General features: G+C 43.5%; 1 protein-coding gene across 2 annotated transcripts; it reads right to left on the bottom strand.

Moving 5' to 3' along the window:
- Nucleotides 1–297: 297 nt before the first annotated feature.
- LOC121271309 (N-acetylmuramoyl-L-alanine amidase-like) lies at nt 298–13,111 on the bottom strand. Of its 2 annotated transcripts, XM_041177204.1 has the most exons (5): nt 12,991–13,111; nt 10,308–11,162; nt 3,952–4,162; nt 1,907–2,201; nt 298–465 (listed from the first exon to the last, which is right to left on the bottom strand). In XM_041177204.1, the coding sequence occupies exons 1-5, from the start codon at nt 13,064–13,066 to the stop codon at nt 454–456; spliced, it is 1,449 nt and encodes a 482-aa protein (XP_041033138.1). In that variant the 5' UTR covers nt 13,067–13,111; the 3' UTR covers nt 298–453. The 2 variants fall into 2 exon arrangements, with proteins under 2 accessions (XP_041033138.1, XP_041033139.1); XM_041177205.1 differs by lacking the exon at nt 1,907–2,201.
- Between the last annotated feature and the right edge of the window lie 520 nt (nt 13,112–13,631).

Raw genomic sequence — 13,631 nt, 5'->3', positions numbered from 1 at the left:
CTTTTAAGGTTACACTCTTTTATATCCCTAATATCACACAAGTCCAGAACATATCTGTCACTATCTGCTTTTGCAACACAAGTCAAAGATTACGAAGAAAATAGCTGGGTATGGAACTGATTAGATAGCTCTTTCAGAGAGCTGGCACAGGCTCAATGGGCCAAATGGCCTCCTTGTGTATTGTTTAATGCAATGTTAAGCGATATGTGAGTACAATTCCCTTCAGTAAATACTGTATACATTTAAAAATTGTAAGCCAATATTAAATAATTCACAGTGAATAAACTGGGCAAATTGCACTTTAAAATTAATGTGTTTATTATTCACGTAACCATGACTGTGTCTATGTAGCTCTTCCTTGCTTAAGGGCTTGTCTTCATGTTTCATGGTCTCCACATGGTCTCTCTATGCGTTGCTCTTCAGTGGTTACGACGCTGTAGTGGTCACACTGGTTTATTCAACCTCCTGATACAGGGATACAGATCAAAGGGTTAGAATTAAGCCTTCCTATCTGTCCACACAACTGGTCCCAACTCAACTGCAGAGAAGTGCATCCTATTGCAGTAATACAGCATTTCTCCATTTCCACACCCATGACCTTTCTCGGTGGCAACTAGTGTTGAGGAAGCAGTAGCTGGATTGAGATCGCTCGGAATCATTTCACATCCTTCCAGCCAACTGACAGAAGGAAAACAATAGCCTAAACTGTGTCTGAGGCCAGAGAGACAACCCAGTCCTCTTCACTCCCTGTATCCTCATCTTCATATTAAAAGCATAAAGGTAGCATTCATTCAACAGAATGTCTGTTGTAAAACTTTGGAAGACTCAATCATGTCAATGTATCAGTAATCACATTGTCAAGATCCAATAACAATCTTGTTGACTGGCAATTACCTTGTTAAGACAATTGCATTGTTAAAACAGGTGATGGGCATTGGCTCACCTGTAAACAGGTACAGCTAGAACACTCCAGTGTGGAAGGAATTGGGAGAGTTTGCTATTCAGTAGTGTTGTTTGGAGGATAAACTTTCTTGAAGTGAAAGACTAGCTTTGGGTTCATTCTCCCAATGACAAGCACTTATTGGAGTAACAAATCCTGTTGCTGTCATACAGGACCCTCAGCTCTAAGCTGAGGTCTGAGATGCAGGACAGGACAAGAAAATTGAGTGGTGATCTGTAATTATTGAGGCTTGCTCTGCATTCCCTTGAGTGTGGCTCAAAGCACCAATGCCAATGTCACTCGTTTCTTGACAATGGCACAGGTAAACCCAGCCTGGTATTGGAAGATGTCAATCAATGCAGGATTGGGGGGGTAGAAAGTGTTTCAAAAAAGTGCAAAATGCATCAATAATGGAGCCACAGCATATAACATTTGGTCAGTGTGAAAAGGAAGAGGGACAGTGAAGATGGCGGGAGCATTGAAGGACAGCTGAGAAAAGATTGAAATGCTATGGTCACCTGTTGCAGAGAGAGTGAGAAGTAATCTAGTGATGTGAGTAACGGAGATGGGACTGCCAGGAAGGAGAAGAAGAGGAAAGTCTAACACCAGATGGAAATATGCAATAATGAGAGGCTTAAATACAGCAGGATTGGAAGAGGAATGATTGACTGACGGGAGGTAATGGGGAAGGGTGATCAAGCAACATTGTGGTGATCCCAAATAATAGGGGAGAAGCAAGAAATGAAAGAAGAAGAGTAAAGAAAGAGAAGCAGGGTCTGGCCGCTCAGCACTTGTATCACATTCCTTCATGTGCTAGTTTAATAAACCCTTCAGCACAAATGGGTTAATGAGGTCACTGAGGAGGTCCAAATAGGAATTGGGCACTGAAGATGATATTGGCTCCAACCCTTCACAAAATAGATGTGATGTCAATTCCCAGAGATTACCCAATGGAAATACTATTACCTTAAAGGCCTCCCAGGTCTTGATTTCATTGAATAACCTATCTCCTGGGCACGTTGTTGGTCTGTGTTGTCGATGTCCCTGGACAGTGTAATTACTGGCTATTCTCTTGTCAATCACAGCACACTTCATGAAATTTTCTTTGACTAGTTCCATTGCAGCCTGGTCTGGGAGCTCCGAGGCGTAATCACCGATAAAGCTCACTCCATACCCCCTAGAGTTTTGTCCTTTGGTGTGAGCTCCTTGCCAGAGCCATCCACGACCTTCGTAAATGTATCCATCAGAGCCTGCCACAAAGCTACAAAGACCATTCCAGAAATTAACACAGCAGGTAATGGTTTAATTTATCTTCACACATTAGCCATGGTTCAGTGAATAATGCTCTTATCCCCAAGACAGAGGTCGTGGGTTCGAATCCCACAGCTGAAACTTGAGCACAAATTCCAAGCTGACAGCCTGAGTGTAGTACTGAAGGTGTGCTGCACTGTCAGAGTCTTTCAGACTATGTCAAATTGATACATGAGCATAAAAGATCCTACAATGTAACTTTGAACAAGAGCAGGAGCGATTCTGACTTCCAGGCCAATATTTATCCCTCAACCATCAGTAAAACAGATCATATTGTCAAATCACAACAGTAACTAGGCTCCAAATATACTTAAATGATCAAGGATTAATTTCCTGCAGGGGTTTTGATGTTACACTTGCGATTCTCTCCAGAGTACTTCATATTCATCACATCTTTAATGTTGCAGTATGAAGTCCCTTGCGCGAGCAAATCACTTTCCTTTTATATCTTTCAGGTCTGGGGGGACACCACAGCCATTTCCCCATAATCCTGAAAATGAGTCCTCTTCATGTACATGTCTGATTGCCTTTTGAAAGTTCCAACTGCTTCCAGCCCCCTTCCACGTAGTGTGATCTAGATCCTAACAAAAACATTTCTCAATTTCCCTCTAGTTCTTTTGCCAATTATTTTACATCTGGAACCTGTGGTTAGGGAAAATACTTTCTGCCTATTTGTTCTATCAAAACCCTTCAGAGTTTTGAACACCTCTATTATGCTCCCCTCTCCCCTAACCTTCTCTGGTCTAAGGAGAGCAATCCCAGCTTCTCCCAGTTAACTGAACTCTCTCAGTCATGGTATCATCCGGATAAACCACCTTTGCACCATCTCTGAGGCATGGACGTCCTTCCTAAAGTGTGGTGCCTGGGGTTGTAAAGGTACTCCACATTGTAAAATGGATGGGGAGGCACTGGAGAAGGTACAAAGAAGAATTAGTATGATGATACTGGACTGAGAGGTGAAACCCATCCGGAAAAATTGGACAGCCTGGGCTTCTGTTCTCTAGAAAAGAGAAGCCTGAGGGGTGATCTTGTGGAGATCTTGTTAAGGCTTAGAATGACTTCCTTGTTTTTGTATTCAATGCTGTTATTTATAAAGCCAATTACCTCATACGCTTCCTTGACCATCTTATCAACTTCCCCTGCGGAGGCTTGTGTATATGCGCCACATAGGCTTGGGGTACGGGACAAAGGGAGTGGGTGCATGTGGGACATTTGACTCCTTGCTTCACTGAACCACACTTTGAATATTCATGGCACTGCTGCTGGGAACTTATCCTTGTGGGAGTGGGTGGGTGGGACAGGGAAACATTAGTTGCGGCACCTGCTCAGAATGGCATTTGCAAAGGACAATAATCTAGCTTCCATCTCCCACATTAGTGACCCTTTCATTTTAGCCCCCTTCCCTCCACCTCCACCGCCTCCTCAGAAACATACCAGGAGCATCACCCTTTTTCTTTAAATGGGTTTAGATTTTGAAAGTTACTCGTGACAAATTTAATGGATAATTGGTGTGTTCAAAGGGGAATCTAGATTAGCACAGGAGGGAGCAATGAATAGAAGGATACATTGATTGGGCGGGGTAAAGAGGGGTGTGAGGAGGCTTGTGCAGAGTGGAAACACCAGCATGGATCAGTTGGGTCGAATGGCCAGTTTCTGTTCCACACGTTCCTCGGGACCTGTCAAGAAGGTGGGATCCTTACTTGTAACCTATGTCGTCCCATCCACGATCCTCTTGGTGGAACCGTTGCATACTCCTCATGTCTGCTGCACAGTCCTGGAAATTGGTGCAGGGTCGGCTTGGCTGATGGGTGTGGTGGATATAAACAAAGTGTAGGGGGAGCACCAGATTCACCGGGGAACCTTTGTAGGGCTTGGCAGCCCACATACAGCGAGGGATAATGGCAGGGCACTCTGTAAAACAATAAGGAAGATACACTGAAGCTACATGTTAAATAAAGGATGAGATATGGACAGCACAGTAAGAAAGAGAAACTTGTATTTACCTTACGCCATTCACAACCTCAGGATGCCACAAAGTGCTTTACAGCCAATGAAGTATTTCTGAACTGTAGTCATTGGAATGTGAGAAATGTGGCAGCTAACTTATGCGGAGCAAGATCCCCTAACTAGCAACATAATAATGATCAGATAATCTGTTTTACTGATGTTGATTGGGAATAAAAATTGACCAAGACACTGGGAAGAACTCCCCTGCTCTTCTGCAAAATAGTGACCCTTTGGATCTTTTCTGTTTACCTGAGAGAGCAGAATAGATCTCAATCTAATGCCTCATCCTGACGATGGGAGCACCGACAGTGCAGTACTGCCTCAATACAGCACTGGAAGGTCAGCCTAGATATTTGGAAGGTCATAAGATCATAAGAAATAGGAGCAAAAGTGGGTCATGTGGCCCACTGACCCTGATCCGTCACCCAATAATGATGTCAATCAAAAATCTATCTCATTCAGCATTGAATATATTCAATGACCCAAACTTCATTGGTCTCTGTGAAAGAATTCCAAAGACTAACAACTCTCCTCATCTCAACATGAAACTGTTCCTGATGGTCCCATGAGAAGGAACATCCTCTCAGCATCCACCCTGTCAAGTCCCTTCAGGGTCTTACATGTTTTAATAAGGTCACCTCTCTTTCTTCTAAACTCCAATGAGTATAGGCCCAAACTGCTCAACCTCTCCTCATAGACAAACCAGGAATCAGCCTAGTGAACTTCTGTGAACTGCTTCCAATGTAAATTTATCCCTCCTTCTAAGTAAAGAGACAAAACCTGTACACAGTGTTCTAGATGCCATCTCACCACTGCCCTGTACAGTTGTAACAAGACTTTTGTACTTATCTTTTCCATCCCCCTTGCAATAAAGGCCAACATTCCATTTGCCTTCCTAATTACCTGCTACACTTGCATGCTAACTTTTTGTGATTCATGTACAAGGACACCAAGATCCCTCATATCGCAACATTCTGCAGCCTCTTTCCATTTAAATGATATTCTGCTTTTCTATTCTTCCTGTCAAAGAGGACAAGTTTACAATTTCCCACATTATACTACACCTGTCAAATGTTTGCCCACTCATTTAACCTATCAGTATTCTTTGCAGTATCTCTCTGTATCCTCCTCACAACTTACTTAACCGCTCATCTTTGTATCATCAGCAAATTTGATTTGGCTACAACAGTCAGCCCCTTCATCCAAGGGATGAAGTCACTCACCATCCTGACTTGGAAATATATCGGCCGTTCCTTCACTGTCGCTGGGCTAAAATCCTGGAACTCCCTCCCTAACAGCACTGCGGGTGTACCTACACCACATGGACTGCAGCGGTTCAAGAAGGTAGTTCACCACCACCTTCTCAAGGGTAACTAGGGATAGGTAATAAATGCTGGGCCCAGCCAGCGACGCCCACATCCCGTGAATGAATTAAAAAGAGGAGCACTGATTCATCAGCTGAGGGAGAGCGGTAGGTGGTAATATTTGACCTGATGCCATGAGACTTCATGGGTTCTGGAGTCTATGTTGAGGACTCCCAGAGCAACTCCCGCCCGACTGTATACCGCTGTGCCACCACCTCTGCTGGGTCTGTCCTGCTGGTGGTGATGGTGGAGCTGGGACATTATCTGTAGGGTTTGATTACGTGAGGATGACTATGTCAGGCTGTTGTTTGATTAGTCTGTGAGACAGCTTTCCCAATTTTGGCACTAGCCCCCAGATGTTAGTCAGGAGAACTTTGTAGGGTCGACAGGGCTGTGATTGCTGTTGTCATTTCTGGTGCCTAGGTCGATGCTGGGTGGTCCATCCGGTTTTATTCCTTTTTTGTGTCTTTATAGCGGTTTGATACAACTGAGTGTCTTGCTCGGCCATTTCAGAGGTCGTTTAAGACTCAACCACATTGCTGTGGGTCTGGAGTCACATGTCGGCCAGACCAGGTAAGGATGGCAGATTTCCTTCCCTAAAGGACATTAGTGACCCAGGTGGGTTTTTACAACAACCGACAATGGTTTCATGGTCATTATTGGACTTTTAATTCCAGATTTTTATTGAATTCAAATCCAACCATCTGCCGTGACAGGAGTAGAACCTGGGTCCCTAGACCATTACCCTGGGTCTCTGGATTACTAGTCCAGTGACAATATCACTATGCCATCACCTGGATACTTTATAAAATTATTATTTTTATTTTAAAAATGGAGGTGGCTTTACTCTGACTAGCCATGATTCATATCAGAGGAAGCTCTAACCTTCAGAAACCAGCAGGGACTTTGTTATTTTTAAAGAGGTGTTAATGCCCTCTGTGATTGCCAACAATCAAACTCCAGAGAAATGCACCCTATTTACATTTTGTAGGCAGAGCTCCTGCCAACAGAGATGGTATGTCTGTAAAGGACAAAAGGGACCCTGACTCCTCTACTAAACACCTCAAGATTCCAGATCTTGGAAAACACTTCCTTTGACTAACACCCAGGAGAAGAAGTGTATATTACATGACCTCCTCCAAGCCACTAGAACCTGTAATATTGCCATTTGGAACTGAACCCATCTAACAGCAAAAAGAAGTACCAGGACCTCATCTATACTGTGAATTACTGGGACATTGGAACTTCTGCCTTCAAGTGCCTTCCCCCATCATGGGGGTCCTCACTTTTTTTTACTAGTTCACAGGATGTGGGTGTTGCTGGTGAGGCCAGCATATTACCTACCCTTTGTTCAGAGGACATTTAAGAATCAACCACATTGCTGTGGGTCTGGAGTCATGTGTAGGCCATACCAGGTAAGAATGGCAGATTTCCTTCCCTAAAGGACTTTAGTGAACCAGATGGGGTTTTTATGACAATCCAGATTTTTATTGAATTCAAATTTCACCATCTGCCATGGTGGGATTTGAACCCAGGATCGCTAGATCATTACCCTGGGTCTCTGGAATAGTGACAATACCAGTATGCCACTCACTTCTGGAAAGTCAGATCACCCTGCAACAGTTTCAGCCAGCTAACCCATGAAGCAATCCACAACAAGACTTTGTGATTCTAGACTCACTTTCTTTTTATTCGTTCATGGCTAGGCCGGCATTTATTGCCCATCTCCAAATGAGTAAGGACAATTAAGAGTCAGCCACATTGCTGAGGGTCTGGAGTCAAATGTAGTGGTTAGTGAACCAGATGGGTTTTTACAACAATTGGCAATGGCTCTTTGTGGCTTTTAATTCCAGATTTTTCCTGAATTCAAATTTTTCCATCTGTCATGGTGAGATTCAAACCTTAGTCCCCAGAGCGTTACCCTGGAAACTAGTCAAGTGACAATATCACTATACCACTGCTTCCCCCATAAACACCTTATTTTTATTGTGGTATTTGCCTGAACCCCTTTCTTTCTCTTATCCCTCTTTTATTGTACGAATGCAAAAGAGGTGGACATTGTGAAACCCCTTCCCCATATTATGTATGTGTGTAAAATAAACTAACCCTCTGATCTTACCTTATCTTGAATTTGCTGTGGGGCTATTAATAGAAGATTGGATAACTCCAAAACTGAAGGGTTGGGAAAATAGGCCACGACTTACTAAGGAGGAGATCAGAAATCAAAAACTCCTTTCTGTTTATGACAGGTAGTGAGTGGAGAAATCAGGGCTCTCTAAATTAATCCCCCTCCTGCCGGTAACAGCTGAAGAACTGAGGCTGAATTTTACTCTTGCTTATACCCAGGTGGGAAAGTGAAACTGAAGAGAGCAACATTGGGCAACATGAATTGACCCCCGACGTCATCCACCAGGACCATCAGTTGACAGTGTCTGTCCGCCCAACATGTGTTAGTTCCGGGTTTCCCAGCCCATCCCTGTTCCATCTGCTCACAGGACTACCAAATAAACCATAGGAGGGGGCAGGGCTGGTAATGGCAATGCGCCCATGACAATGATCATTAATTGTGGTAAAAACCTACCTGGCTCACTAATGCCCTTTAGGGAGGGAAATCTGCCATCCTTATCCGGTCTGGCCTACACGTGACTCCAGACCCACAGCAATGTGGTTGGCTCTTAACTGCCCTCTGAAATAGCCTAGCAAGCCACTCAGTTCAAGGGCAATTAGGGATGGGCAACAAATGCTGGCCTAGCCAGCGACACCAACATCCCATGAAAGAAAAAAAATTGGCAAATGGTGGCTGAGTGCCAACTAAATGCCTCCTCCTCTGCTAGTTTAACAGAAGGCCTTGGTTTGTGCTCCAGGTTGTGGGTCCATGCGGCCCCTATAATGTCACTCCCACCTCTTCAGGAACTGCAGCACACCTAGAATCTCTTCAGGGCCCTGGTGGGCTCCTGCCAGGAATACGAAATGACACTTGAGCCAGGAAGCAGGACTGGTTCATGGGAAAGTCAAGATGGTGGGATGAGGTCCTGCTCCGAGCCTTTCTGGGTGGGGCCTGGAACACCCTGGTTAGACAGGGCGGCAGCTGATCCCAGGCCGGAGGAGCAGAATTTGGCGAATTCAATCAGGGGTCCTGGTCCCCACCAGTATCTGTTGGAAAGTGTATGAAATCAGGGCCGCCTGTGGACAAACAGCAAAGGGAATTGATGTGGAAAGTAGTTAAAGAGTTCATAGAGCAGGTGTACATGGCACAAGACAATTTGAGTAGACTCCTGATGCCAATGCATTTAAATTGAATGCAATGTAAAATAGGCGACCAATGGGCGATCACCCATCTTACACAACTGCAGAAAGTCAAAATATCCCCTTTTGAGTTAGGTGTGGTTTGGTGTCATCCAATCTTGGTTTTTGTTAAGGTAGCCTCTTTAAATGAGCTCTTTCCTGTGCTGAGCATCAATTCTGAGTGGAATATATCTCAGGAAGGCCTGAGGAGCAGGTTTGGTAACAAGCCCTGAAATAATCAGTTTACCCGACGTTCACAACTGGAAGCAAAACAATAGGATTTCGGACTGAGCAGAGGTCAGGTCACCTCCCTGAGGCTGAATTTGAATTCAGACCAAATGAAGCGATGATGCCTTCTCTTCTTTCGGTGGGAAGATGAGACTGGACAGTCCCACCCTAGCTTTAGCGAGCAAGATACTAACCTTAGCTTGCATCTAAGTGGCACTAATCTGGCAATGGAGTCACAGGGACAGATGGTATAGGAAATGGAACTATCACATTGGCATAATGGGGGCAGCTTATTCAGCTTAAATGATCCTTTGGCACTGACATCGGGTACTAAAAGCAGATGAATGTACCATTCCCTAACACTTACATCACTCACTTTAATGAACATAAAATATCAGTGTAATATTTTGAAGAAAATTTAAACGTGAATTAGTTGACACCATTTTCCATATGATTTTTATGCCATTGGTTTCAATGCAAATGGCATTGCAAGTAAAGAGGAAACTCTAATTTTTGAGTGTTCCTTGAAATTTGCAATTAAATTAAAGACGTAAACTTGCTTCTTACCAGCCATAGGGATAACGTCACCAACTCACACACACACACACATCAGGAAGCTGCGCTCAGAGAGAATGTGGGGCAGAGATTGGGCTGTAATGAAACTGCACTCCCTGAGATCACAGCTCTCTCCTGGGGTTGAGGAAATATCCTTTATAATTGGTCTGAACTGCAGCTCATTATTATTGGAGTGCCACAGCATTGAAGGGATCCAACCTACTCGGAGCTTAAGGCTCTATGATATTAGAGAAAACGCCAATCTATACTTTAAAAAAAAACTTCCACAGGGCTAACCTTGCTTCTTGTTGATGTGACTTCTGGTCACACTTTTCAGTTAGCATTTAGCCGAGTAGATTGCCATGCCAACACATCCCTTTAAGTTTTTCAATGTCAACAGTCACCATGTAGGCTTTGGTCATTAGGTGACACATTGTAGGGAGTTCTTAAAATCTCTCTTATTTTGCAAACTTGTACAGCGTATAAATGATTCTCTTATTCATTAACTGACAATGCCCCGGGGAATCTATTACAAAACAGAAGTGGTTTGAATGAACTTTTTACAGGTAATAGTTCAACTTGTTTTTTGAAGGGAGTTTTTTGAATTGTTTACCTACCGAGATAGCTATGATGAAACTGGTTAACTCCTTGCTCAGAAATCTTTCTGAGGGTGTTGTCGTTGAGGTTTTGGAGAGTTGCATTGTTCCTGATGTGGTTGTACAGGTAAACAGCACTTATAACCTGATTGATAAAATTACCAAGGTCAACCTTTGCGTCAAAATTCTTACGACGTGCATTTGCCCTTAAACCCATTTGCCCCTGACCCTTTCTGTAGTAATCTCTCAACACAGCGCTGAGGTTGGGCAGTGGACCTTGGAGCTTTGTTAAGTAGCTCCCCAGGATAAAGCCATCCATGCCTCCATTAATTAAAGCATTAGTGACCAGGGACCAGGGACCTGATCCAGTGAAAACTTGAGGAGAAGTCACATTATCCCAACAACCATCAGGTCCCAGTAACACTTGACTTTTGTTCAAGTGATGGGCCACGATTGCTAACCCTAGATCTTTGGCTAGTGTCAGGGCATAAAGACTATCAACTGGGACTGGGAGTCCACCTGCCAAATCCGGCCAAGGGTGGTCAACATTTCTCTTCAATCCAGCTTCAATCCCGGCAATAAGGTGCCCAACAGCAATTGTCGTTCCATCTGGAGTGAGAACCACGCCATGTTCAGCTGAAGAGTCGACTTTATGGTTCATCACATTTTTAATAAAAGATTGTTGGTCTTCAGATAGAGGTTCCAGAGAGACAGAAGGCATTGATGTTTCACCAAAGAGGAGGAGATGGTAATCCTGGTCAGACTTTCTCAGTCCTCCTAGAGTAGTAGTAATGTTGAGAATAGTCAATGCAGGATCATGACCTTCCAACTCCTCGATGATGCTCAAAACATTATTGAGTTGATAGTCTGGTGTCGCTGGAAAGAAAATCAAACAAGTAAAGACTTTCAGAAAGAAACAGAATGACCAGTAATGTGTTATCACAAATTGACTGGATACCTTCCTCTTAGTGATGCAGTGAGCATTCCATGTGTCACGACAAGTTGAGCCAAATCTTCACCCGCACTAATAGGATTTACTCTCTCAAATAAACTCTCCATTGCCACAAAAACCCTTCACTTGCAAAACAAAAACAAACCCTTGCCAAATGGAAGGAATGAGGCTGTACAAATTCAAGCGGACCATGCAGCAAACACTAATGAAATTTGACATATGTTAATAGGGTGAAACACGCATTGGGTTTTTGATTACACTGAGAAACTGTGAGATGCCTCTCAAGGCTAATGACGTTTTTGGAATCCTTTGATTTGTTACTTTCTTGCCCTGAGATGTAGGCCCTTCCACATCTCTGACTTCCAAACTCTTCCTCTCCGTTGCAATCTCACAATAATCCGAGTCTCTTGTTTCATTAGTACCATTACAGTCACTCCTTTTCCAAACTTCTGCTGTTCTTCCTCAGCTCTCAATGTGCTTTTTAAAAATTCTTTCATGTGGGCATCGCTGGCAAGGCCAGTATTTGTTGCCCATCCCTAATTTCCCCTTGAACTGAGTGTCTTGCTGGGCCATTTCAGAGGACAGTTAAGAGCCAACCACATTGCTGTGGGTCTGGAGTCTCATGGAGGCCTTCCCAAAAGGGGCAGTAGTTTTTACAACAATCAATAATAGCTGTCATGGTCACCATTACTGAGACTAGCTCTTAATTCCAGATTTTATGAAGTGAATTTAAATTCCACCAGTTGCTGTGGTGGGATTTGATCCCATGTTCCACAGAGCATTGGCCTGAGCCCCTGGATTACTAGTCCAGTGACATTGCCACTGCACCACCATTTCCCCCTCCTATTTCTATTACTCCCCTCCTCTTCTTCATCATTGTGTTGAAATCAAGATACGTTGCTTCTTTTTCTCTAATTTGTTCTTACCCAGGAGCAGCCTCTCACCTCACAGCCAGAAAATTGTGGGTTCAAACCCAGCATAAAATCCAGATCAATTGTCCCAGTGCAATACTGAGGGAGTGCTGCACTGTCAGAGTGCCGTCTTTCAGGAAGACACTAACCAAGTCATCACTTGTCCTCTCAGATGGATGTAAAAGATCCCATATCACCACTTTGAAGAAGAGAAGGGCAGTTCTCCTCCTGTGCCCTGGCCAATATTTATCCCTCGACCAACATAATTAAAAACAGATCATCTGGTCATGATCTCACGGTTGCATGTGGGAGCTTGCTCCACCCAAATTGTGTTTCCTACATTGTGCCAGTGAATATACTGCAAAAAGTACTTAATTAGCTGTAAAGTATTTAGGGGCATTCCAAGTTTGTGAAAGGTGCTATACAAATGCAAAGTCTGTCTTTCTTCAATGAATAACTAGTCTTTCTGTTTTTTGCTGATTTTGATGGCAGAATGAAAGCAAAGACATTGAGTGAACTCCCTGCATTTCTTCAAAAAGGTGAATGAGATCCTTAACACCCCCCTGAAAAGTTATTGATTTAATAGTTCACACTAAAGACTTTTCTACCTCAGAATGTCTATATAATACACTGATTGATTACATTTCAGGGTATTAAACCATCACAGGATTGAGATAATGTCCCAGCTGCAGATTAGTGTTTGAAATAAGTCAGCTCACTCCCTCGATTGTTTACTGTCACTTGACGTATTGCTGATTGTGACTTACACTGTATCTAATAACAGGTTGTATCAATGTTCACCGAAAGGACATTCATGTTTGCAAAAGGAAATGCTGCTCACCTTCAACAGCCCAAAGGAATGTGTAGAACGACCAGAGGAGGAGAAAGCAGTGTAGAATTCTCACTTGGTTAGGCATCCTCAGAGCCTCTGAAATGAGCTTTGTTCCCTTTACTGTTTGGTTTGATCTGAAAGCTTGTGTGTCATTGGCTTGGACTTTACTTTCTCTAATCAACAAGCCATTACTAAATCAGACGTTAATGCAATATTATCCGATCCTGATTCCAAGCTTTTGATTAAAGTTTTAAGGATAGCTTTTTTTTTTGGATCCATTTGCAGGGCTTTTGATAGGCCTAATGTCCACTAGACACTTATAATTAAACTGTTCAAACACATTGTACGCAGGCCAGATAAGGCCAGACAGAGGGAAGGCATTCACCCCTTTGAGTCAGTCGATGTCGTAGATCTTCAATCAAAATGGGACTTTTCTGTAGTTGTTTCAGTCAATGTGAGTCAGGCAGGCATATGCATCTGCAATAACACTTCTTTCTCACTTCTCAAGCTGCTAATCATCACTTGACTGGCACATCTGAACAAGTGAAATAGGAGAGGGCCATTCAGCCCCTCGAGCCTGCTCTGCCATTCAATAAAAGCAAGGCTGATCAGATCATGGCCTCACTCCGCTTTCCTGCCTGTTCCTCATA

The sequence above is a fragment of the Carcharodon carcharias genome, chromosome 30 (assembly GCF_017639515.1).
Source record: "Carcharodon carcharias isolate sCarCar2 chromosome 30, sCarCar2.pri, whole genome shotgun sequence".
Taxonomy (NCBI): domain Eukaryota; kingdom Metazoa; phylum Chordata; class Chondrichthyes; order Lamniformes; family Lamnidae; genus Carcharodon; species Carcharodon carcharias.
Note: the sequence above shows the minus strand (reverse complement) of the source record. Positions and strands in the feature narration are given on the sequence as shown.

Excerpts from the sequence above, each read along its gene's own strand:
- LOC121271309 (XM_041177204.1), bottom strand. The coding sequence starts at position 13,066 with ATGCCTAACCAAGTGAGAATTCTACACTGCTTTCTCCTCCTCTGGTCG. Across the intron at positions 4,163-10,307 it reads GTTTCATCATAGCTATCTCG|AGTGCCCTGCCATTATCCCT; the intron begins GTAGGTAAACAA and ends ATTGTTTTACAG. Across the intron at positions 2,202-3,951 it reads TGGGACGACATAGGTTACAA|CTTTGTGGCAGGCTCTGATG; the intron begins GTAAGGATCCCA and ends TGGTCTTTGTAG.